The sequence below is a fragment of the Acipenser ruthenus genome, chromosome 25 (genome assembly GCF_902713425.1).
Source record: "Acipenser ruthenus chromosome 25, fAciRut3.2 maternal haplotype, whole genome shotgun sequence".
Lineage (NCBI taxonomy): Eukaryota > Metazoa > Chordata > Actinopteri > Acipenseriformes > Acipenseridae > Acipenser > Acipenser ruthenus.
The window spans coordinates 22,152,272-22,176,005 of record NC_081213.1 but is presented as its reverse complement, the minus strand read 5'-3'; the positions used below and the strand labels follow the sequence as shown (position 1 = coordinate 22,176,005).

The window sequence follows — 23,734 nt, the reverse complement described above, 5'->3', positions numbered from 1 at the left end:
ATTACATGCTGTAGCACACTGATGTTTGGAAAACAGCTTTTTTTGTGTGTGTTTTCCAAGACATTCAGTAATGTTTCTTTATATATTCTGTTTAATCAGTCATCAGATATTGCTAGTACAGTACTGTGGAATTGTTTACATATTTTAACTCATTTTGCTTGAGCTCAAACTCAGATTAAATACAGTATGGCATTTAGATCAAGTTTGTTTCATATTCAGTTTGCTGAGATTGCTCCATTGTTACTTGTTATAACTGTCAGCTCATACAGCAGGTGTAATAACAGGTCACCACTTCATTGTTACAAAACCCTGCACTCTTTATAAAAATGAATCTGAGGCCAATTGCAGGTAAGAATAAGAACTGTACACTGATAGGTTACAAACAGGCAACAAGAATCGTAGGAATCTGGAACCAACTCCCCAGCAGTGTTGTTGAAGCGGACACCCTGGGATCCTTCAAGAAGCTGCTTGATGAGATTCTGGGATCAATAAGCTACTAACAACCAAACGAGCAAGATGGGCCGAATGGCCTCCTCTCATTTGTAAATTTTCTTATGTTCTAATATACATATCTTAAAGCAGTGCCTTACCTTAAATGTCCATTGGAAGCAATGCAAAGAATTGACAGAGAGGGAAATGTTGCCTATCATAAAACAAGACAGAAGCAATTGCCACTGATCACTGCAGTCAGAATCCTTCTTTGAAACTAAACTCACATGAGTTTCTAGGCATCTCCTTTTCCCATTAATTACGATTGGTGGGGAGTAAAGATTATTTAAAGTAAATGAGTCAGTTGAAAGGGTACCCAGGTTGGATTTCATGACCTGCTCTTCTTTGAAACAGTGCCATGTGACACAGACAGGAGAACTATGTCTTATTTAAAAGACTGAAACTTCAAAAGCCCAGTGCCCTGTAGCACCATGCTGGGGCATTAGTTGAGTTTGTCCAGAGGCGATAGCTCCCTCCTACTGAGTCACCAGCACCTAATTAGTGCCACTGGCAGCAGTTAATCTCAGGTAAGAAAAATGACCATCAATGAACAATTACCTTTGTTGCCCACTTCTCTGATCTTCAATACCAAGGTTTCCCATGATATCTCTTACTAATGCCCCTATACACTATATAGAGTGAATGAAGATATTTAGAACTTTAAATTGTTACACTTACCCCTGCTTCCATAATTATATTTCAGCAACTGCTGTAAGCATTATATGAAGGCTTGACAAGCCCAGAACTGACTTAGTAGGCAATAACTTTTCAGAATGTTATAGAAATTTAAAAAATCCATAGTTTTCAAATATTTCCTCTCACAAACTACCTAGTTGTAGGTTTGCGGTTACACATTTCTCAAGTATTTTGTGGGTTGGGAAGGATCTATATTTTCTCACTGTCTGGTGCAGTGGGGACAGACAAATGTGTCTCTTTGCCATGATATACTGTACAGTAAGCTTTACATTACACTTTCAAATGTCCTGTACCATTAAAACGACAGTAGTGATTGCAAATACTGAATTTAGGCTACGTACACACACACACACTGAAGTTGGCTCAACAACCGTATTACAAACGGCACTCGCTGTGGTTGTTTGTTGTACACACACACACCTTTCATTACTGAAGTGAGTGCATTCCCTGTTTAAACAAACATGCAGATAGTGAGGTTTTGTGTGACAACATGGATGCTGTGTTTTTGTTTTGGCTTTTGTTTTTTGAAGAAAGCACAGTAGACACCGGCAATCGATCGAGAGCTCGTCAAGCTCAGTTATGCTCATTCTGAGATGCCGTTTTGCTTTTTCTGCACTGTACAGTGATGGTTGAACGAAACGTGTGGGCAAATCTTCCGACCAGAAGGCTGGTGGGAACGACTCAAGTGCAGTGGTGTAGTGGGAAATAAAAAAGTGGGTAAACTCCCCTGTTTGGTGCTCCAATTAGGTTGACCATTGTTACTGGTTTTTTAATTGGGTTTGGAGGACATCAGGGGTAAAAATGAAAGGCATTAAAATGCATTTTAATGCCTTTCTGGCACTCAGTTCCGCAGGGACAATGGCAATGACGCAGTAGTCCACTGAGCACCACCTGCGGTTGTGTAAGTGTGGTTGTAATACACACACACAGTTAGTGCGCTTTAACTAACTGAACTGAATTAATAACCTCACTCGATACTTGCTCTGAAAAGGATTAACTAGTGCGGTTGTCGCTGCCCTTTGTAACCAAACTGTGTGTGTATACAAATTAAGAGCAGAAGGTGAACTCACAACCGCATTTAGCCTGTGTGTGTACGTAGCCCTACAGTCACAAGGGTGTCCTTTTATTCCATCATCTTAAGCAAACACGCCCTTCTAACAGTACAATTTGATAGTGCTGGAAAACACTATTATGGTTATTTTGAATCCTTAATAATATGGTTTGATCCTTCTAAAATGCTAGTTTATATGACATGTGGTTACACAAGAAGTAATAATTTCCTCCACCCATCATATAAAGCACTGGTGTACTCTATGGTACTATGAATATATTTGTAATTTGATTAAGTGTGGTATTATGGGCAGTTCTCTAGAAAACTATAGGAATTTTCATAAGTGATGGCTAAACTTCCAAGAAGTAAGTGAGGTATTTTAGCCCGGTAAAATGTGGACCTTACTACATTAAAGGCAATGCTTACGACCACTGAAAGTTGTACAGTACATCATAATGCATTATGCATTTCTATGTACACACTCAAGATTTCAGTACAGGTGGAGATGAGAACCAACCACTGCCTGTCATACTCAGTAAGGTACCTTTGACAACTGCTGTTTCACGATTAAGGGATCCCTTTCCTAGTGTACCTTTTGTATACAGTATACCAGGCCAGACTGTCCCTGCATTGAGCACTTGTACCTGTAGGTTGTAATTTGAGAGTTATGTTCAGACCCTGATGCAGTGCTCTAATCCATCCAATCACAATATTAGAAGCTTCCGGTTCAATTGCTTAAGCAGCACTTGTCATGTCCACCCATATACAGCCAGTCATGTCAGTGCTTATGTCATTGTTAACAATAGAAGCAAATGGGATACAAAGATGGCACGATGCTCTCAACCCCTGCTGGATTCGATAAGCTAAAATGTCAGCAGAGTCTTTGCTTTATAGACCGAGCTATGACAGTCAGGACCTGCAAGTCCCCTTATCTAATCAGTGCAGATGTTGTACATGTCAGACCAATGTGGCTTTTGATCAGAATGAGTCCAGATTTTTAATGTTAGATTTAAGTGTGTGTTTCTTCTTTGGCCACCTTAAAAACTGGTATTAATAGATCATTTGTGGTATAGTGATTTTCTTGCATTGATTTGTGACACCAGTTACACATTACGTTTAACTTTTGAATTTTTTTTTATTGTACATACAGGATTTGTATATGTCCAGTCCCATTTAACACACTGCCGTGGATACTAAGAAAGGACTTGCGACATATGTATCACGCTGCAAATCCAAGAAATCTGAGAAATAGTTCTGGGTCTGTTTGTTTTTAACATACCATTAACTTCCATGCTAGGTTTCAAACCAAACAAGAACTCAGATCAAAAGATTTTGCTCCAAAAGCCCACTAATAAGTTCCATGTGTCACAGAGCGTCTTCTGTTCCAAGTTTTGTAAGATTAACGAGGAAGCACCCAGCCCTTACTGTGAACAGAACCTAGTAAATACAATGCTAAGTTGGAATGGCTACTGTTCTGGTATATTTGACCACAATAACTGAACGATGTATATCTGTAGAGACAACAGACCTCACAGTTTGATGGAGAATACATTAGTTTATTTCAAAGAACTTTTTTTATGAATCCTACGCCATAACATTCTGACTTTAAAACATACAGGCCTAAAAATGCAAAGATCTAGGAAGTGGTTAAATGTAAATCAAATTTTATGCTGGCTTTCAATCTTTAGTTGGTTTGGACACCACATGGATTCTTTCATTTTAGTTTGTACACTGGTTATTTAAATCAACATAGATGGAAGATTATACAAATATTACTTCTAATAACTACCTCGGATTATTGTTTATTGTAAAGACGCCAAAAATATGCAAGCCTACGTCCAAACAAATAAATATTTATTTTGTGGCCATCTGCTAGAAATTCTTTCAATTGTGTCTCCAGGGTTGTGGAATGCCCCTTCCCTATTCTAACAGTGAACAAACAGGAAAGCATTTCAATACACATTTTATTTTGTTGTTAATAGACAAGCAAAGTTAAGGTTAAGGTTAAAATAATCAGAATTCACCTTTTTAGAATGCATGTAAAAAGACTACATGTATCCTTCAAATTGTAGAAGAGCCATTAGGATTCATTGACTACTGTACTAGATAATATGCCATTGTGAGGCGATGTCTCCAGACCAGACATAGACAGAGCCTCTCAAATTGATAAATGATTATACTGTAATTGCTGGGAAAGACATTCAGCTGTATGACGCCAAGGTGTGTAATAAATTGCGGTGCCAAATTGGCTAAAAGAGCAGGACCACTAGCAGAGATAGAAGAATGTGCTATTTATTACAACACCCCCCCCCCCCCTCCCCCTCCCCCTCCCCCTCCCCCCCCTCCCCCTCCCCCTCTAGAGACCACACCAGCCCTTAGGTATATACAACTAGGAGAAGAAACTCATTTTTGTATACTGTTTACATTGTAGGACACAGGAAATTGGTCTGCATGTACAGTTCTTACCTTTAGTCTTACAAATTAATACATTATTATAAACACAGATTCAATGGCAATCACTCTTCTGGCTTGGTGCCTCCAGTCAAAAAAAAGGTAACTCACTATGAATGTATTTTTTACCAGTAGAAGAATACTAACAGTAGTCTTGCCTGCTACAGAGGGTGCTGCTCATACTATAATGAACCGAATTGTCTGTTATGTTACATCATGCTGGTAGCAACACATGCGGCAGTATTCTTTGTATTTGAGAGATGTTTGTTGTCAGTGTTCATTGTCAGTGCAATTTTGAAGCCGTGAATTGTGTATGGAAACTCTGTTGTTATCAAAATATCTCAACAAACAACAAACCTGATTTAACCAGGGAAACTTTCAAGTAAATAAGTGAGTGGTTCTAAACAAACTAACAACCAAGAAAGTAAACCTAGTGGTTTAGAGCAATGGTAATGGAAATAATGAAATGCACCTCAAATAAGCCTATTTCACAAAAAAGGTTATTAGCACCACATTGAAACATGACAGTGTGAATCTTGTTGCCTCTTGAAAGTCATGCTTAAAAGTCTAAGATTTCAGTAGGAGATACTAGATAAGTGTAAGACCCTTGATGCAGTTACAACATCCAGCCACTGTGTGGCACTGTGTAAAATGGAAACAGCTATTGCAATCTTTAACCAGAGTGGGGCTGTGTAAGTAAAACTCATTAGGCTGAAAGGTTAATAAAAAGAGTGAATTCAATAATTCAGATTTTTCATGGATTCTTAAAATTAAATAATACTAGAATACTACTATTAAATGATGACTAATTTATCCCCAATTTTGTATAGTAAAACACAAAATTTACACACATTTAGCTCAGTTTACATAATAAATAATATAAATATGCCAAATAAAAAACAACGACTTCTGTACACTATACCAGTAATTTTCCAACAGCCCTCTCTTCCTGGAAAGATCATTTAATTTCTTTGTACACACTTTGGTGTCATTGAAAAAAAAAAATCTAAACTCTGGATTTCCAACAGCAATTTTATAAAACCAAAATCCTGATGTACCTGGTACACATCTCCCAGACCACACCACGTCCTCACGACATGCTGGCAGTGCCTCAGTCTCTCTGTGTACCATTTCCTTAGAGTAGTGATTGTCAAATCCCAAACAAACCGGCTGCCGCTGATCAGAAAGTCTTCAACTCCACACATAAAGGTTGAAGCCATTGCTTTCCCTTTTTAAAAAAAAAAAAGCTTTCGCAAGCTGAACTTATTCACCAAAAATGTGTTATTCCTCAGAGAGCTGGCGTTACGTCGGCAGCTGCCTCTCTTTTTCCATGTAAAGGGCAGGGTGGTGGAAGAAGCCAGGGTCAGATTTAAAACAAACTCCTCTTTCAGCGTGCTTCCTGGGCTGACTCCAAGACATACCCCCTTCAAGTGCGCTTGAAGGCTGGCCAAGTGCTGCTGTGGCTCAGCCCTGTCCAAGCTCTCTCATGCAGCAGCCCTGTCCTGCTCTGCGGCTCACACACAAAGCATTACTAGCTGCTGCTGGTGCTGCTGCTGTGCTCCTCAAATTTTATTGTGACCAATTTCCTTGTTTTATGACAACTCCCAGCATATAGGCAGAGGCTGCTCTGACAAAAATATGTGTGCTTTTTCGACAATCAATGCACATAAAATACTGATAATTTCATCTATGACTGTGGACTCCTCCGAAAGCACTGCTTGCATCTTAATCGTAGCTCCTTGGCTGCTTTGTAACTCTATGCATACAAAGCACTTTTAAAAAGGTAGTACAGCTTATAAAAATATATGCTGGTTGAGCTGTACAAATGTGTAAAATATAAACTGTTTGGGCATATTAAAATAAACTTTTGCAAAATGATATGGTTCATTGAGCCCATGAGTATTTTATAAAGAGTTTGTTTTTCCTGAATGACGTCATGACTGTCACTAAGGAGGCCAACAATAGTATACACAAGTTTATTGGATATCAAACTGTATTTTATTCATAAAAACATACTTGAGTAAATCATGAGTTAAAGCGAATAGGGCCCTTTATCTAATTTTTTGGCACATTGGCTCACTAACAAGAAAAAGCCATTCTACAACCCTGTACAGTAAGCTAATTACTGTACCTAAGATATCCATAGACAGTATGTAGACTGACTTCAATAGACATAATGCCAAATATAATTTGACATTACATTACATAGTTATGCAATATAAAAAAACAGGTACCAGTACTATATCTTCAAATGCAGACAACAGAAATAAAATGGTCATAAGAAATCAAGAATGCTGCCCCAATGCACAGAGTGGTTTTGAAGCAGCAAGTGTGTCCCTTGTGTAAAATTCAATGCCAAATACTGTCCCTGGGTGCTCAGGTCAGGCTTTGACCAGGCTGCTCATAGTCACTAGCTTTGAAAGTCCAATTAATCAGGTTCCTGCTCTCATGAGATTCCATTTTTTCTGAGAAGCGGGCCCAATATATTCCACTGTAAAAACCATATAAAGAGTATATTTAATGTAGCAGAAGTCTGTGGTTTTGAGCTAAAACTATATGTCTCGGCCCAGGAAAAGATTTTTAACATAATGAGGCCACTTGCTAATTTACTAAAATGGTCAGGTTCCAGCAAACTGAGCAATTGAGACAGTGTTAAGATCGCTCCAAACTGATTGAAATGTTTTCCGTCCATGGTTTCCAGCATGCGAGACTCCAGAGATGAGAGGCCCAGTACTGAATGGCAGGGGGAGTTATATACAGGGCAGGATTATTGATGTGTAAAGACAGTTTTTGGTAAGGACATTCACATACTGTAGTTACCAACAGTGCCTAATTGGCATGAGCCAATGTCATTTTTACTTCTTTTTCTAGAGAACTAAACCTCTTAAGATTAAATAAGAACAATCTCATAGTTTCATGGTCAAATATCAAAGGTCACAACACAACTGGAGATTTGTTATTATTATTATTATTATTATTATTATTATTATTATTATTATTTGAACACACTTCAGCAAGTGGAAAAGAGAGTTCTTTGAAAGACAACAGGAGGACAGTATCACGTACATTTCCCATTTGAATGCAATGTGTTTCTCGTATTAGAATATTTAGTTCCCCTCTTATTAAAGTCGGGTTGCCAGAAAAAATAAAACCGTTGGACAATACAACTCCAATAATGGGAGGCAGAGAGGGAAAACACCAAGGTCTTATAAATCAGTTCTTATTTAAACACCCACATTAATACACAAGCGCAGGATTATCATTAACAAGTTAAGAACCCTTTTTTATTTTACATACCAAGATAAAAAGAAAGATGCCCATATGAAAGGACCAAACTATAGGAAACCTAGGGGTAGATACTGTGTAAATGAACTGAATAAAATGCATAGATTTATTTTACTGGAGACATATACATGTATTAACAAAACTGTACTAATATCCACAATGTGTTGTGTCTAGGTTATAACGATTTAACCAGGACAGAAAACTGCTAAGAATCTAAACACTTGCAAAATATTACATTTGCATGCTCTTTTCCAAATGGGTTTTAACGTTTTGTGAAATGTTGTGATCTTCCCCCCATTCATTTCAGCTTCCTTAACCAAATATTATGTTAGTAAAATGCCAAACCTGATGATAAGAATTAATCAAATAATAACAGTGGAACGGTGCTGGCAACAGCAAACGCTTTTACAATTCAAGTGATCAAAAATGAAGTGGATTTATAAGCAGGGTTTTTATGCAAGAAGGAAGGTGATTGGATGTTTCCTGCACTTTGGAAGTCTGCACTCTATATAAAAATGTAATTATATTGTAATTTATTGTAACCATGCTTTTATAAAACCAATTCAATGTAATTACTTCTACATTGAATGAAAGTCAGTAGCTTTTCACCTGAAAAAAACAAAACAAAACAAACATTTACAGGTACCTCTACATTACAAAATAGACTTACACATGTCTTCATGGGCGTTGATTCTTCCCAGCAGTTGTAGTGGTTTCCTTTGCCTGGAGACACTGTACTGATACCATCCATTCAGGGACTGGCTTGAACAGCACAGTTGAGCTTCACAAATCTCCTAAGCCCTGCCCAAATGGATGAACCTCAATCCAACAGAGGACTTCTAGAATGTATCTTTGCTGATGACTGTGACCCAGGTTTAGACTAAAAGGCATTCTATTATAATAACTATCCAAGTGAAAAAAATCTCGACATGGTTAGCATACTGAAAAATAATTTGGATGGTTGAGACTGTCAAAGTTTTGAAAGGTCACAGAATATATAATTCAACTGAAAGCGCAGAGAGAGTCAGTGTAAGACTGTATTACTTGTTTGAAGGCTGAAGCCCTGACAGGAATTTGTCAGCGTCAGTGTTCATTCATCTTTACCAACATGGGCAAGATGAAACACATCTTACCGAATGAGAATCAGGACTAATAAACTAAAAAAATGAACAATTAGATTGGGCAAATAAAAAAATATTAAACATTTAGTACAAAAGGTACATTCTTAATCTTAAAAAAGTTTTTTTGTATTTGCCAGACAACCTCAGGACAGAAATCAATATTAATCCAAGCTTTAGCAAAGTAGGTGAATCAATAAATGTAGAAAGCTGCACTGAAAACGCATTGGCTATGGTGCAAAGTAATGGACTTGCATCTGAAACAATATGTGTCAGCACTATTAGATGAACAAGTAACCGGGATTTATTTCGACCTATTTCAAAATACCAGTTAACACACTTCATCCAATCCAATTCAATTGTTTGATTCCAAATGTGTGACGGCACCTTAATCTGTTTAGTCATGTAGCTCCTGCTGCAGTGTTACATAGAGAGCACACTACTTATAGTGACCTTTTCTGCACACCCCTGTTATCCACTGTGCAATGCACCACCGAACAGCAGCTGGAAAGTGTTGCAGTTTAAACTCCTCGCTGGCTATTGGTTCACCACTTGATTGTTCCTCAGATACAGTAACAGGTCATCTTTAACAGAGAAGAGTTAATACACTGCAGCACATCAAAGGCTTTTTCATCTAGTCTTCAATAAGCACCTCATTTGGTACTGAATTAAGGTACACTGGGGGTCTGATTCTTCTTGCAATGCAGGTGGAAATTAATGAAGTACTGTACGTGGAATGCATTAACAATTTGTTCAGATACTATAGGAGAAAAAAAATATTGATGAAAATGCAGACACGCTGGTCTTTATGCAGAGAGGACACTTTCAAACAAAGTTATTTTAAAACTAGGATGGCCCGTGTGGTCCACACGGCTTCATTTTTATGCTTTTCGTACTGATATTTGTACATATGCTATTAATGTAGGTGTCCTGGCAACAATGATGACTATGACTGTGCTACAGACATCTGGATGCCACAGAGACTGCACATCATTAAATGCAAGACCATTTTTTTTTTAAAACATCAATAGAATGATAATATAGAAATGTAAATAACTTGAAACATTTTTTTATGTCACTATGGAAAAGGCGAGTAAAAGACATGACTTAATCTATTTCTTCATTGCCAAGCATTTTATTCATGCTTACCTTACCAGACTTTCTTTTACAATTGAACCAAGACTTTATTACCAGCAAATGTACACAACTGGTACTCACAATTTAGGTCAAATGTTTTCATTCACTCAGGAACTCAAACAAATAACTACATTAGATTTGCTGCAGGCAGTTTTAAGGCCACAGGGCTGGTTTTCCATAATAATAATGTTTTTAATGCCAGAAAAAGCTGCTTCTTCAAGGCATTGCCCCAAGTAACAATAACCCCTTGGTTTAAACCACATTTTTGATCAAAATAATGGAATGGAATTTTTTTTGCAAAGAACCTTGACTCGAATGAATAAATGATATAAGACATACTGAGCTCCTGTCTGGTGAAGGAAGCCTGTGAGAGTCAATTAGTTGCTGATAGCACGATCAGTAACTCACATGTCACGACACAGCAGTATCATTATGCAGCATCCTCAGTACGTGCTCTGAATCCAAAAACACAGCTTAAAATACAGAGAATAAAAAGACTGGGCCCAGTTAAACTCAAATAATTGAATACAGCACAATTACACTTTCAATAGAATCAATCCTTATTCTGCAGTCTTCTGATTATAATAAAAAAATATAAACACAGTGAGTGATAGGCAAGGTGTAATGGGAAGATAAGAGGGGTGCTCATTGTTAAGACACAAAAAGCTGTTTGCTATGAAGAAACTATACTGTCACAAACTCTAGTATTGTTCACCTTTAGTGACAAATGCACACAACTGTGTACATGTTTCGTTGTTAAATTTTTTCCTTCAAAAAACCTTTACAATAATACCTGCTGTACACAACAGTGCCTACTGCACTTCCCTCTGCTTCCACTAGATGGCAGCATAATCAAAGCCCCCTCTAGTGGACTCAGGAGAAGACTCTACCAGGGAGCCTGTATTTTAAAGTCTGGCTTTCATAATCATGTCAGCGGCGCAGGACCAAAGCATTGAAGACTACTGTTACACTATGCTTTGTCATTTAATTCTGGTGACCTTAAATAAATACATTTAAAAAAATCTAAAACAAAATTTATGCAAGAGGTATTTTGAAATACATATGAACGAATGTGCAGTTTCAATGTTCAGTGGTTTATTAGTTTTTTTCAGGGATGTCATTCTGAAGAGCTTGCTCTGAAACACAAATCCTTAAACTGTGTCTAATCACGTTTGTATTGTTGTTGATGAATATTTAAATACATATATTAAACAGCTGCACTATCCCAATATTTATACGAGAACATTTTTTTTAATGAAGATGGCATCTTTCTGTTTTTTTATGATTGTAATTTGATCCAGAACACAGTTACTTGCTCCAAAGTTGTGGAGCTAAATACGTTTGTTTTTTTTAAATCAATCTTTAACATTTGCATGATGTGAAATAATACCATACCTTTCTAAAGGTGTGTAGTAGTCAATAAGTCAGCATGCCAGGTGTGCCAATAAAAGCAATTTTATGATACGACCAGGGGGTCTACGTTAGTGAACTAAACTGCAGCAGATCCAAACACTGCTTTCCCTTTATATTATTCCTGCTGGTGCTTTCCCCAGTTTGAACAATTTATGAATATCACTTATTCCAAATAAATACAGCATAAAAGGGGTCCACATTTGCAAGTTTAAGGGTGGCAGTATTTAGAAAAGGGTTGCAGGTTTTCTTAATAATACTTTGAATCACAATTTAGACTTTTATTTCAACGTAATGTACCATTTGCATGTATTTACCCACAGATCAATAATGGTCTTAAATTAATCCTGTTGGGTATTAACTTAACGGGTAAGTGTCATCATCAGTGTCTGACACAAGACACAATACAATCACATGGTCTACTGGACCACAGATCAGAATTAATTAGCACAGGCTCTGCCTTGTATGCTGACAGTGCAGTCTTGCTGTGTCTCAGTAGCAGGTGCCTTACTGATGCAAACATGCCCAGAATGAATAAAATGCCAGCTGTTTCCTTTGGAGCTCTGCTAGTGTCAGTGCATTCATGCATCTATGGCTTTCCTTATTACATTTACTCTTCCATTCCGCTCAACTAAAACAAAAGGTTTCTACTGTTTTCTATAAGACGTTAATAATTGAAATGTGTTTGTCACCGTAAATAAGACAATCACTTTTCTTGGACACACAATTATGAATTAAAATTGATATTACGTTATGAAGTAGGAGCAGCTTCTGATTTCATATAAAAGCTGATTTATAAATATATACGGAAAAGCAAAGGATTTGGGCGGAACATGAACTCCCATCTTCCTAATTCAAATACAAAGGATAGCAGGAACCAACGTAGACAGACACAGGCCCCCTAGCCGTTTGGGAGAGTACTACAGGATAAAGGATTACATTTATTTTGTCTATCTTTTCTGTGCTTCATGGCAATAAATAAATAAACAGAATAATAAATTTGGGTGTTGAGATATGAGGAACCGGCATACCCACGCACAGCTCAGCATTGTTCTTGTTCTATGGCACAGGGATAGGCAGTGGGCGCCAGATCCTCCCTATACACCCTGGGCTGTCATCTCTTTGTGTCTGACAGGGGAAGAACATCCTGAGAGGAGACACCAATCCACTTAAAGAGCCAGCAGAGCTGGTTTCCATCTTCACTCAATAGGAAAGGAATTTCATTTCCGTCTCCAGGGATCACTGATGCAGCCAGCACCTCTGGTACACATGGGGGTCTTGCTTTTCCTGTTCTCTGACACTGGACAGTATTTGTGGTTGTTGAATAGACAACCAGTTAATCTTCTTTGCCATCCTGCTTCTGTCAGCTGCTAAAATAAACAGGTTCAACAGCCATAGCATCTTACAGTACATTTAATTATATATAATGGTTCTTTCACTGATTGTCATCGCTCATTTCCTCAGAACCTTCTGGCTATTCCACTAACTTAAATCACATTAGACAAATACAAAATAAAAGAAGATCCTCGCCAGTGCTATTTTTGAGCAACAGGGACACTACTGTTATAGTGCAAAACTATTGTATATTAAATATACAACATATTTCTTGTAAATGGACAATCCATATTTCAATAAACCTTTTAAAATACATTGTAGAAGGCTCATGAAAACAATGATAAAGCAATCTGCACCAAAATCAACCCCCTTAATGGCATTATCATGCCTGCTACAGGAAATGTGATGTCCTTATTTATTTAGTGCACTGTAACTCGATTCTGTGTACTCCCAGAACAAGGCTTGCTTCTTCAACATTTAAGAGGTACAAACTGGAATTTTAGATTAGCATTTTATAACAGAGTGTTCTCATCCTTTCCTTATCAATTACATTCTTGGCAAATTGAAAATCATTCCGTAACCCAGATAACCTTTGCGATGAAGCATACTGTATTTCTGTGCTGTCAGCAAGGGGACTCGTTCATTGTAACAAGCACACTAGTTTTAGAATACACATCAATTTAACAGTTTATTAACCAGAGAGAATACAGTTGCTCAGTTTATAACACATTCCAAGGTATTTAAATCATTCTGATCGATGTTGTCTGGCCCAATATTTAATCTATAACACAGCAGCATGTACATTTCCTGACATCATCAGACAGTATAAGGTCAGAAAAGCTTTCCACCAATCAATAACATTTTTCACAGAAGAGCAAACTCACATTTCTTAAATGCTGGTTCCACTAGAGGGCAATATTAGCCTCACTACATGACAGCATACAGCTGCACAGGACTAGTTATAGTGGTTTTATGGGCTTAGGAAATAGAAAAAGTACAGAGTTAACCAAATAAAGTACCTGAACCTACTGTACACAACCTACAAACTCTATGTTAGACATAAAACAACTATAGTAAATGAACTACAGTAACTTGTGTACAAGATTAATTTACTGTGTATGCTGAATTAAACATCTCTTAAATTGGCACATGGTACACATAGCACAGCATTATATATTCTATGGGAAACAGCTGTAGTGACATTATCACTGGAGTTGCAAATACTTTCTTTGGTAAATAATTCACAGTTCTTTATTAAATATCTGTCTGGTCTCTGCTGAAACCACTAACCGACAAAATGCTTCAAGACAGGCTTTCTATTAAAAAGAGCAAAAATATGGTGAATTTCAAGGAATTACATTATAACATAACATTGATCGGAACTGTGAAAAAAGTAAAAGCACACATTGTATACATGATAAGCACAAACAAGGCTTTGCCATAGTTTAATGGGCTATTATCATTTGCTGCTAAAATTTTACATTGACTGTGAAACAAACTACATAAAAAAAAGGTTGAAGGGCAAACGTGAAATTGTTTAATCAGATGCTGTGTGAAACACTTCGGTCAAACAGACCTACAACATGTTGAATAACAAGGTAAACCTCTACTTCAGAAGTGAAACAGTCAGTGTCTTTTTCCAGTAAGTTGTCACAAGCATCTGTCTGCCCAACAAGTCTATTGCAAGATGACAGTTACATTAACATCATTTTCGTTTACTTCACATAAAAAACTATTAAACTACATCAGGTCCAGACATGCAAGTGAAGCAGCTGCTTATAGAAGCAGGCCTGATTCTGCCTGTTGACAGCTGTGTAATGTAAGTGTGCATTAACTGCAATGTGGGGTTCATGCTGGGGATTTAAATCTATTTCTCTTCAGAGCTGTGATTGTATTAAGAATGCTTTCTAATGTGAGCCTTATTTGCTATTTTAGCATTCATGGGTCATATACAGTTATCTGGACCCTTGTCCCCGTTTATTATTTCCTTCAGCCACTGCATGAATATGTAACAGTCTTTAATATTAAACTAACGGCAAGATGATAAAACTTAAAAATTAATTATAACTTGAAACAGCAGTGATCCCATTTTCATTCCTCAACCTAGATAAATTAACTTCATAAATACATGTATAGTACATTGAATCTGTGACTTCTCCAAACCTACTTTGTGGTATGCCAGGCACGCTTTTACTTGGGCAGGGTAGAGGAGGGGATTAGTTTTGCAAAACAAAGTGCCACTGTCGACCCTTGGAAATGTCTGTTTTGCCTGGCATTAAAAACCCTGGTACATATGGCACCATTCACTACCCTCTGAACAGCTGTTGGACTGTAACATATTGGGTGTGTGCAAGTACCACACACTGTGACTTGAAAACACAATACAAATCATGTCCCATGGACAAAATATTCTCCCAATCAATTTAGGCATCCTGGGAATTTGAGGTTTATAAAAGGATTTACATTTGATGAGGTTTGTTTTGTTTTTTTTTCCTTTTTTTCAGCTTTCCTGCAAATTTCAAGCCTATTAATTTAATTTGCCTTCCTGAAAACCGTTTGTTGTTCTCCAGAGATGGCCAAGAATATCTTAAATTATCAAATTAAGTTTTCATTATTCTGCTCCACCTGAGGGTCCAGAAATGGAGGTTTCACTCTCTGTGCTGCATGAACAGCCTTCTGGTAAAACACGCCATTAGTTTTAAAAAGGCTGGCAAAATGTTATGTAATGCACAGTATAATTGTGTACAGATGGAATTATTATATAGCTACTACATGTGTGTTTTTAAAGCATACAGTATATCATTCGCCTAATGTGGATTAAAGTGCATTATGTAATACAGTACCTGCAAGGATTTCTGCAAAGGAATACATATCTGAATTACATTTCAATTAGAGGAGTGGTTCATACAGGAGATATGGCTGGCGTTCCAATCAGAAAACTCACTTTGATATATTAGTTGATATCAGTTTATATCAAATGTTATAATTCAGTTTTAATAATTTGCAACCACACACATACAATTATCAACTGATTATAACAAAATCATACCATGAATTTTTAAGTAACATAATGTGAACACATATAAAAGGTTCAGATGTCGTCCTACATAATAAATGTACTCTCTGGTAGCATTATCAACAACAAAAACACTGAAAACAACAAGGTTAATTTCATGGTAAAGCACAGTAAATGCGTAGTACACTAAAGAAGGCTAAATGGCCATGAAACATTCCAAATATATGATGATCCTGTCATTCCTCTCAAGTTTTTTCATGGCTCAGTTTCAGGAAGATAATTACTTTCTGACAAAAATAAATGTTTAGTCCCCTCCCAGTCACTTTTGTTGACTTGTGGCTTTACGCCCTCGTCTCACACCCTAATCATTCTAAATGTTTAAAACCTGTTCGTCCACATCACATCACTGGGCTTGATTTTATCCAGAAATGAACCTGGGAAACAATCCAATATCCTGCAGCAAACCATAGCCATCATTAAAAAGGTGTGCTTAACTAGAATTAAAAGTAAGCTTAGTGGAGATCAACATCTATACTGTACAGAGATGCACAGCACACAATTACATGGCCGAGAGCAAATTCATGAGCTGCATACAATGCAGGAACTAATTGTCTAATTTGCAATCACTTTGAATCTTATTTTAACATATGCTCTTAATTTTCTAATTGATAAATCACTTTGATGAATGTTAGTTTCAGTTTTGATGATGTAAAACATCATGTGCTTTGTAAAATACTAACATGCTTCAGAGAATCATGGGTGCTTCCTTGACTTGACTTGACCTGCCAGTAAGAAAAACACTTTTCCAGTGACAACAACAAAAACAAGACCCGACTGTTTCAGTCTGTGGAAAGATGTTTCTCTTAATCTATTTACAGAATTAAAACAACAGGAAGAGCGATACTTTCTGGGTCAATGGAGCTCCTAGCCAATAGAAGCACCCGAATATCTCAAGGAAATTAAACAAGTTTAGAGAGGTGGTGGTGGGGGAGGGGAGTCGTCTTCCTCTTGAAGAAACAATCCGAGTGGAACTTGAATTGTAAAATCATCACTAAAAGGTACATACAGTGTGTAAAAACAAGGCAAAGGTGTGCACCCCAGGTGACAAACAAAACAGTGAACACTTCCTGGCAGTCCGTGATGTAGAATCAATCATTCATTCATTTTAAGAAAATAATTGGTAAATTGCAAGTCCTGCGAAGGGGCTGTGATGGGACATTTTCATCTACCTGTGTCAAGTTTGTGATTGTTTTTCTCCCAAGAAGCCCACGTCTTCACTCTTCCTGCTATTCCACTATTCATTACAGGGTAAGGAATATTAGCGCTAAAGTGCTAAATGAGTGTGCTAAATTCCAGAAAGGACACCTGTTCCCAGATCCTTTTCAGAGGGGTTTGATGCAAGATCATCTTCACTATAGCTAATGAGAATGATGGACATAAATATATTTATTTAAAGGCCGAACAGGATCATAAATGCTTGTTTTCATTTTACATGCAGATATGTGATACAGTACTTCAGCAAAACTACATTTGTAGTAAATATTACAAAAACACTGTTGTTATGTGCTTCACTGCACATGCTTGTTTAGTTGCTAGGTATTAATATAAACATTCATTACAAATAAACAGTGTCGTGTGTTAGATTTAGATTTCTTTACCACAGTATAAGAAATGCATTTTCCTCCTTGCAACTAAGCAGCACATTTCCCCCATGTGAGCGCCCCTGGGGCAGGTGATTTTACTCCCCTGAATGACTGTCGTCACTCTGTACTCTATTGTTAATGGTGACTATAGACTTTGTCTTTGTGAGCTGCCTAGCCCCTGCAGTCTAGGGGGGCTCCTGTCAACAAAGGCTGGCATCCAGGCATCAGTCAAAGTGAAGATACAGATCGCCCCTAGCTCTACAGTATGCACTGAAATCTGTCATACAAAATCCTGCTGGAAGAGGCAATGTCCCTCTAACATGAACATGCTGCTACCTGCAGAATTATAGCCAACCAGCAAAATGTCTACAGTGTACCAGCTACTCACAATGTTTTGGGCATTGTCTCCAGTCTACTGCTCGGATGTCTTGCTCCAGTTTTTGGATGGATTTATAAAATTACGGTATGAAAATATAATTTTCTGATGAATTCAAACTAAATAAAATACTGTCATCAGTTTACAATGAATTTCATACCTCTATTAACAGCTTTAATTACAGGAACTGGTACTTGAGTACTGCCTAGTTTGGTGAAAAGCTCTCACATTTTCTGATTAATTAAACTATAAGTTACAGGTTTAATAAACATATCAGCTGTGGTCTGTGGCTGATATTTTAACAATTTGTATCCTTTAAAAAAATGTAAAATAGTTGAAGAATTAATTTGCTCGTAATAAATCTTTATATTTTAATTCCACCCTTAATCCGCTAGATTCTTGTTTCAAAAAGCAACTGCCTACATCTTTGACAAGCTGTATGATTATCCATACATTCTGTAAGTTTGTTAAATGTATCTTTAGCAATAAACCTTGTGGCTTATACTTAATACTGTCCAGAAACAGGCAGTGTTCCAATAATACAGTATGTTATCATGGGAGGGTTATCATGCAGAATCTAGGGCCATTATGGGCTGCTATAGGTGTTTAAATTGTTCTGGAAGGCCACGTACAGTAAACACTTTTGATAGTGTTCCTTGTGAAACGTCAGTAATTTCTGCAATCTTGGCTGCTATCAGCACTTTGAAATTCTCTTAGATCTCCTGTATTGTCATTATGAACGGAACTGCCTTGCATTAAAGATAGGAAGCTTTTATATATTACAACATACATTACACGGACGACATCTGTTAACAAACCAATCAGTTATGTGACCCCCCTCCACCACCACCACCACCACCACCACCCAGCTTTTGTAGTCTCAAAAAGAAACACTTTTTTATTCCTACAGCTTTAACTGATGAAATTGTATTTTGTACTGATAATACATATGAATAGGTTGCAATAGGAAAGCACAATTATCTAAATATTGCCTTTTGGATTTTGCGTAACCAAATATACTCCTTAAAATGAAACCGATAAAGAAAAAAGGAAAACTGAGTCCATTGTTACAGTAAGAAAAAAACAAATACAGCAGTGATGGAATCCAGTTTCAGATTCAACAAAAGAGGTCAATATGATGTAACAATATCCTGCAGAAGAGAGATTGTACACCTATTGTTGGCAAATGCTACTCCACAGGGGGAAGTCTGGCCCAAACCTCGGACAGTCTGAACAATCATCTCAGTCTGAGCTAAAAGGAGCCTGGCGGCATTAATATTTCAAAAGCAGTTTCCACAAAAAATATCAAGCTGTTGACAAGACAGTGGTTAATTATTAACTATTACTATGTGTTGTAAACTGTGGCAGCATGCAAATATTCTGGTTTTGTTTGGTGTATAAATAAAGTTAGGGTGTTTTGAATTTAAGAATTTAAGATTGGCAGGGATGGGGTTCCTGCCAAATCCATGTTGGGAATGTGGCTAGGTCTTGATTGGTTAATTGATTGTCAACCAAGCCCCAGCTACATGGTATGAAGGGAACTAAATCCTGTGCTTAGTGGTTTAGTGAAGGTGAATGTCCAGCCTGAACAGGAGAAGAAAGGGACAGAAGGTTAGTGAAGGCACGGTGACAGCACAGTGTGGGTGCTGCGTTTGTAGAGTTTTGTTTAACCCTTTATTTTGTTCTTGTGTTTTTTGTATTCTTCTATTTGTTAATAAAAGTGTGCACCAGTCTACTTCCTGCTGGTAACCAGTCCTGGCTATCCTGCCACAGAAACACAACTTTCTTTAATTAATACAGTCAGTTGTTTTATAGTGGTAATTAGTTACATTGAAGAGATATTCAAGCCTAGGTGTATGTATCCTACAAAGACTGAAACAAACACTAAATGTGAAGAATGTTCTGTAAAATGCATGGAAGAAATACATATTTTTATTTGAGAATGTACTTATCTATTTATTGAAAATGTTCACATTGATATTGAGTAACGTTGAGATGTCCCATCGTGTTTACAGGGTAGTGCCAGGAGACAGCAAGCATATTACACACACTTTCTAGAATTTCCTTTACATTACATACATGTTACAGTAGTAATCTGTATAAAATGTGTTATCAGTGATCCTATATTAAATCAAACATAAAACAGTACCACACAACCAGCTGTTACCAATGTTATTGTAAGGAACATTTGGCTGGTAATGTTTCTCTGATAACAATCCACTTTTAAAAGACTATGCAAATCATTAAAACAAAATAAATTAACCAAAAAAAGGAAATGAACAAAATTATGTTCAGTGTTTTCAGGTTTACTGCGCAGGGAGCTCATCAAATTGTCATGAAATCCTTTATTTTGTGCCATAGTAATAAACCACTCTCAACAGTTGCCTAACATTAGTTTCCCAGAATCGGGGGGGGGGGCATAAAAATAACACTGTTAATCAAATGGGGAGAAAAAATAAACAATCAACTGGAAAACTAATTTTGAAAATACAGTCATTCCAAATCCATTCCGATAGGGTCAATTTCTTTTTTTAAAATTAAACAGCCTACTGTGGTTTTGTTCTTATTGAGGGACAGGTCAAAGTAAGGACTAAGGCGGCAATGGTTTGGGTCTTCCCTTATACAAGTTTTCTGTGGTATGAAGTAAAATCTAGTAAAAACATTGTGAAAGCATATAGTAAAACACAGGCAAGTAAGGTAAATGATATACGCTTGGTAAAGCATTGTAAAATATATATAAATAATGTAAGGTATGGTAAATGTTGATATGGTTAAAAATACTGTGCAAATATACCACGGTTAACTTTGATAAGGGCTCAGTCATTCTCTGAGTGGGCATGTATCAAATGCACACTTCACTTAACATCATGTGGTCTGTATTGTTTGTGGGATGTTCCATATTGGTTGCCTGTTGCAGTCTGTTCCTTTCTCTTATCACTCATCCTCTGCTTTCAGATACGCAAGTGCCTAAAAAGCACTAGATCTGATCCACAAACTGTTTACTAGTGCAACCACTAGTGTATGAGCATTACCTCCAACAACAATGTGACACACCTCTTCTTTAGGAGAGTGGGTGAAGGCACTGCATATCTGCTATTCCAATGCACACACTGCACTTTCCACACGCTATCGGTTCTGAAGAGGATACTCAAGTATCTTTGTTACAAACAGGAATTGTGACCCACCCCCCACCCCCCACCCCCCACCTTCAACTCATTTCCCTTAAGAATGTACAAAAATAACCCACAACTGAAGTTAACCATGTTTTCAGACCCTTAGTTTTATCCGGTAGTCTCTTGCTATGCAAGATCATTTTGTAGCAAAAAGGAAATGTAACTTTACCTGGCCATTTTTAATGTTACTTGTACCATAAAAAAGAGATATGGAAAGCAAATGAATATAACTAATCCTTTTCATCTATTTTCTTTAAAGCCACACAGATTTTACTGTGTTCCAGCAGAGATCTTTTCTCGTGGGACTACTGTAACATATAAAAAAAAAAAATACTTTAGTGCTATACAACGAAGTACTAATTTTTCACACAGATTAACCGAAGAAATACACTATATTATGGTAACTTTGGAACACCAAAGGTCAGGTAGTAAGTGTCATTGCTGCCTATTATCTTACATTTCTGCTCCTGTAGGATGTTGCAGTCAGTCACCTTCTATAAATAAACACGACAGCTGATACCAAATGCTTAATTATGCTGTATTTCAAGTGCTGAAATGAACAAACCTGCTATACTGTAATTCTAATCACTTGCATAAGCAATTGAATTACCTTGAAGACTGACTGAAAAAAATAACCCCACTAAATCTGAATAAAGAGCATACTGCATCCTGCATCACTAAAGGACTTCTAGGTAAAGTTAAATAAATGTATTGGTTGACGAGTGAATCAATGCTATTTCCCTCACAGCTCTACAATGTCGGAATGAGTTTTAAAATACTGCTTTAACCCTGAAGGTATTTGACCCCAGCTATCTTTGTGACTTGGTGTTAGTTCACACCCCAGGCATGCTGCCAGCCCTTGAGATGCTGCTCTACTTGCTGTCCCAAGAGGGTAAATCTTGGGGGTGGGTGGAAGAAGACCTTCCAGTTATTATGCCCTAAATCCTAACAAAACGTACAATACATTTCTTTGGAATGCTCATGCATGGAAGGTATTTTTTTACTTTATTTTTTATTCTTATATACACTGTTTTTTTTTTCTTTTGGGAAGTAAATTAAAACTGATCAGGAATAAAGCTTGGTAATGTGTGAACCATTACATGCTTAACGTAAATGGCAGCATTAGACCATTCTACTTGTGAAGGGTCAAAACAGGTCAAAGCCATTACTTTCCTTGAGATAATACTGAAGCAGAAGAGGCCCTATTTATTTTACAGATCTTTCCACTGCATGTGCTGTAGAAATAGAAAATGGTTTCACTTGAATCATTACCTGTAAGTATTAGATTGCCTTAAAAAAGTGGTTGTCTGATAAGCTAAATGAATTACTGGATGTGTTCCTGTCAAAGACTCCTCCCCAGTTCTGAACAAAATCCCATTTATGATCGCAGGGGAGTTGAGACAGGATGCGAGTGCTCGTCTTCGTCTCCCCCGAGTTAGTGCGGGGGTTGCAGCGGTGAGCCGGGTTGAATAATTGGGCACTCCAAAACTGGGAGCAAATCAGAAGTAAAATAATTGTGAATTCCAAATTTTAAAATAAATAAATCATGGTCCAGGCAGAGCTTGCTACCAATGATGAAATGTTTCTTTTGTTCATTACACTGTTCCAACGAATGCAGTTGGTATCATCTTTAAAAACTTAAATTATTGATATTGACCACTTGGATAACTGTCAGACAAAATTGCTAAAAATGATACAACACCTGCCTGACTATCCAGGCACTCGGTCACTTTTAATAAATGACATTATATGCTATTATAACAAAGAAACAGTTATGTTTTCTGATCACTTTGATAAACATGCAAACCAGCAAATGCAAATTCATGATGACCCACATGTTATCTCAGAAAAACAAGAGTGCTGTAGTGTGTTAACTCAACAGCAGACATTGCCAATTGACGTTACTAAAATGATTAATAATACAATCAAACCCCAGCCATAACCCTAAGCCTAACAAAAAACGCACACTGGGGGTCTCGTCTCAATGGTCTCCAACAAACAAAAGTGAGTGTTGTGATTGTGTTCAAAATAATCAGTTTCCAGCATTGTTAAAAAAGTGTGTAAAATTGATAATAAACAAAAAAGGTGACTCATTTTGACTGACCTTTTACAAAATGTACCTAGCATTATAAATAAAATACCACATAAACGTGCACCATGAACTGCTTTGAACAAAAGAAAAATACATATTTAACCAGAATTGTTGCTATTTCTCTTCAACAGGTTACTGTTCACGATGACTCGGTTTAGAATGGTATATTACACTGATAAAGCCATAAATGTACCTTGATTGGCAACAGACTTGTATTTACGCTGGCTGCATAACAGCGATGGAATCTTCTGTGACAGTTAAGAGCTTTAATGAACTGGAATAGCTGACCCCATTCAAAAGCAACTGAACATCCGAGACTGAACACAACACAATTCATGGATTTCTGTTGTCCCTTTTGTTCTAGTGTAAGTTGTGTGGCCTCTTTTAGAGCAGTCATTCAGGGCTAGAACTCTCTGTACTATTGCAGGTTCCATTTTGAAATCCTGGGCGGTTGTTGATTAT

General features: G+C 37.2%; 1 protein-coding gene across 4 annotated transcripts in view; it reads right to left on the bottom strand.

Moving 5' to 3' along the window:
- The window catches only part of LOC117414149 (FERM domain-containing protein 4B-like), a 58,612-nt gene that overhangs the window by 32,336 nt on the left and 2,542 nt on the right, over window positions 1-23,734 (bottom strand). For 3 of the 4 annotated variants that reach the window (XM_058999788.1, XM_058999789.1, XM_058999790.1), the window contains exon 1: window positions 5,746-5,922. The exons of the other annotated variant lie outside the window; for it this stretch is intronic. In XM_058999788.1, coding sequence (XP_058855771.1) covers window positions 5,746-5,907 — 162 coding nt within the window. In that variant the 5' untranslated portion in view covers window positions 5,908-5,922. Of the gene's footprint in view, window positions 1-5,745; window positions 5,923-23,734 lie in introns of those variants that run through there. 4 annotated transcript variants of the gene reach the window in all.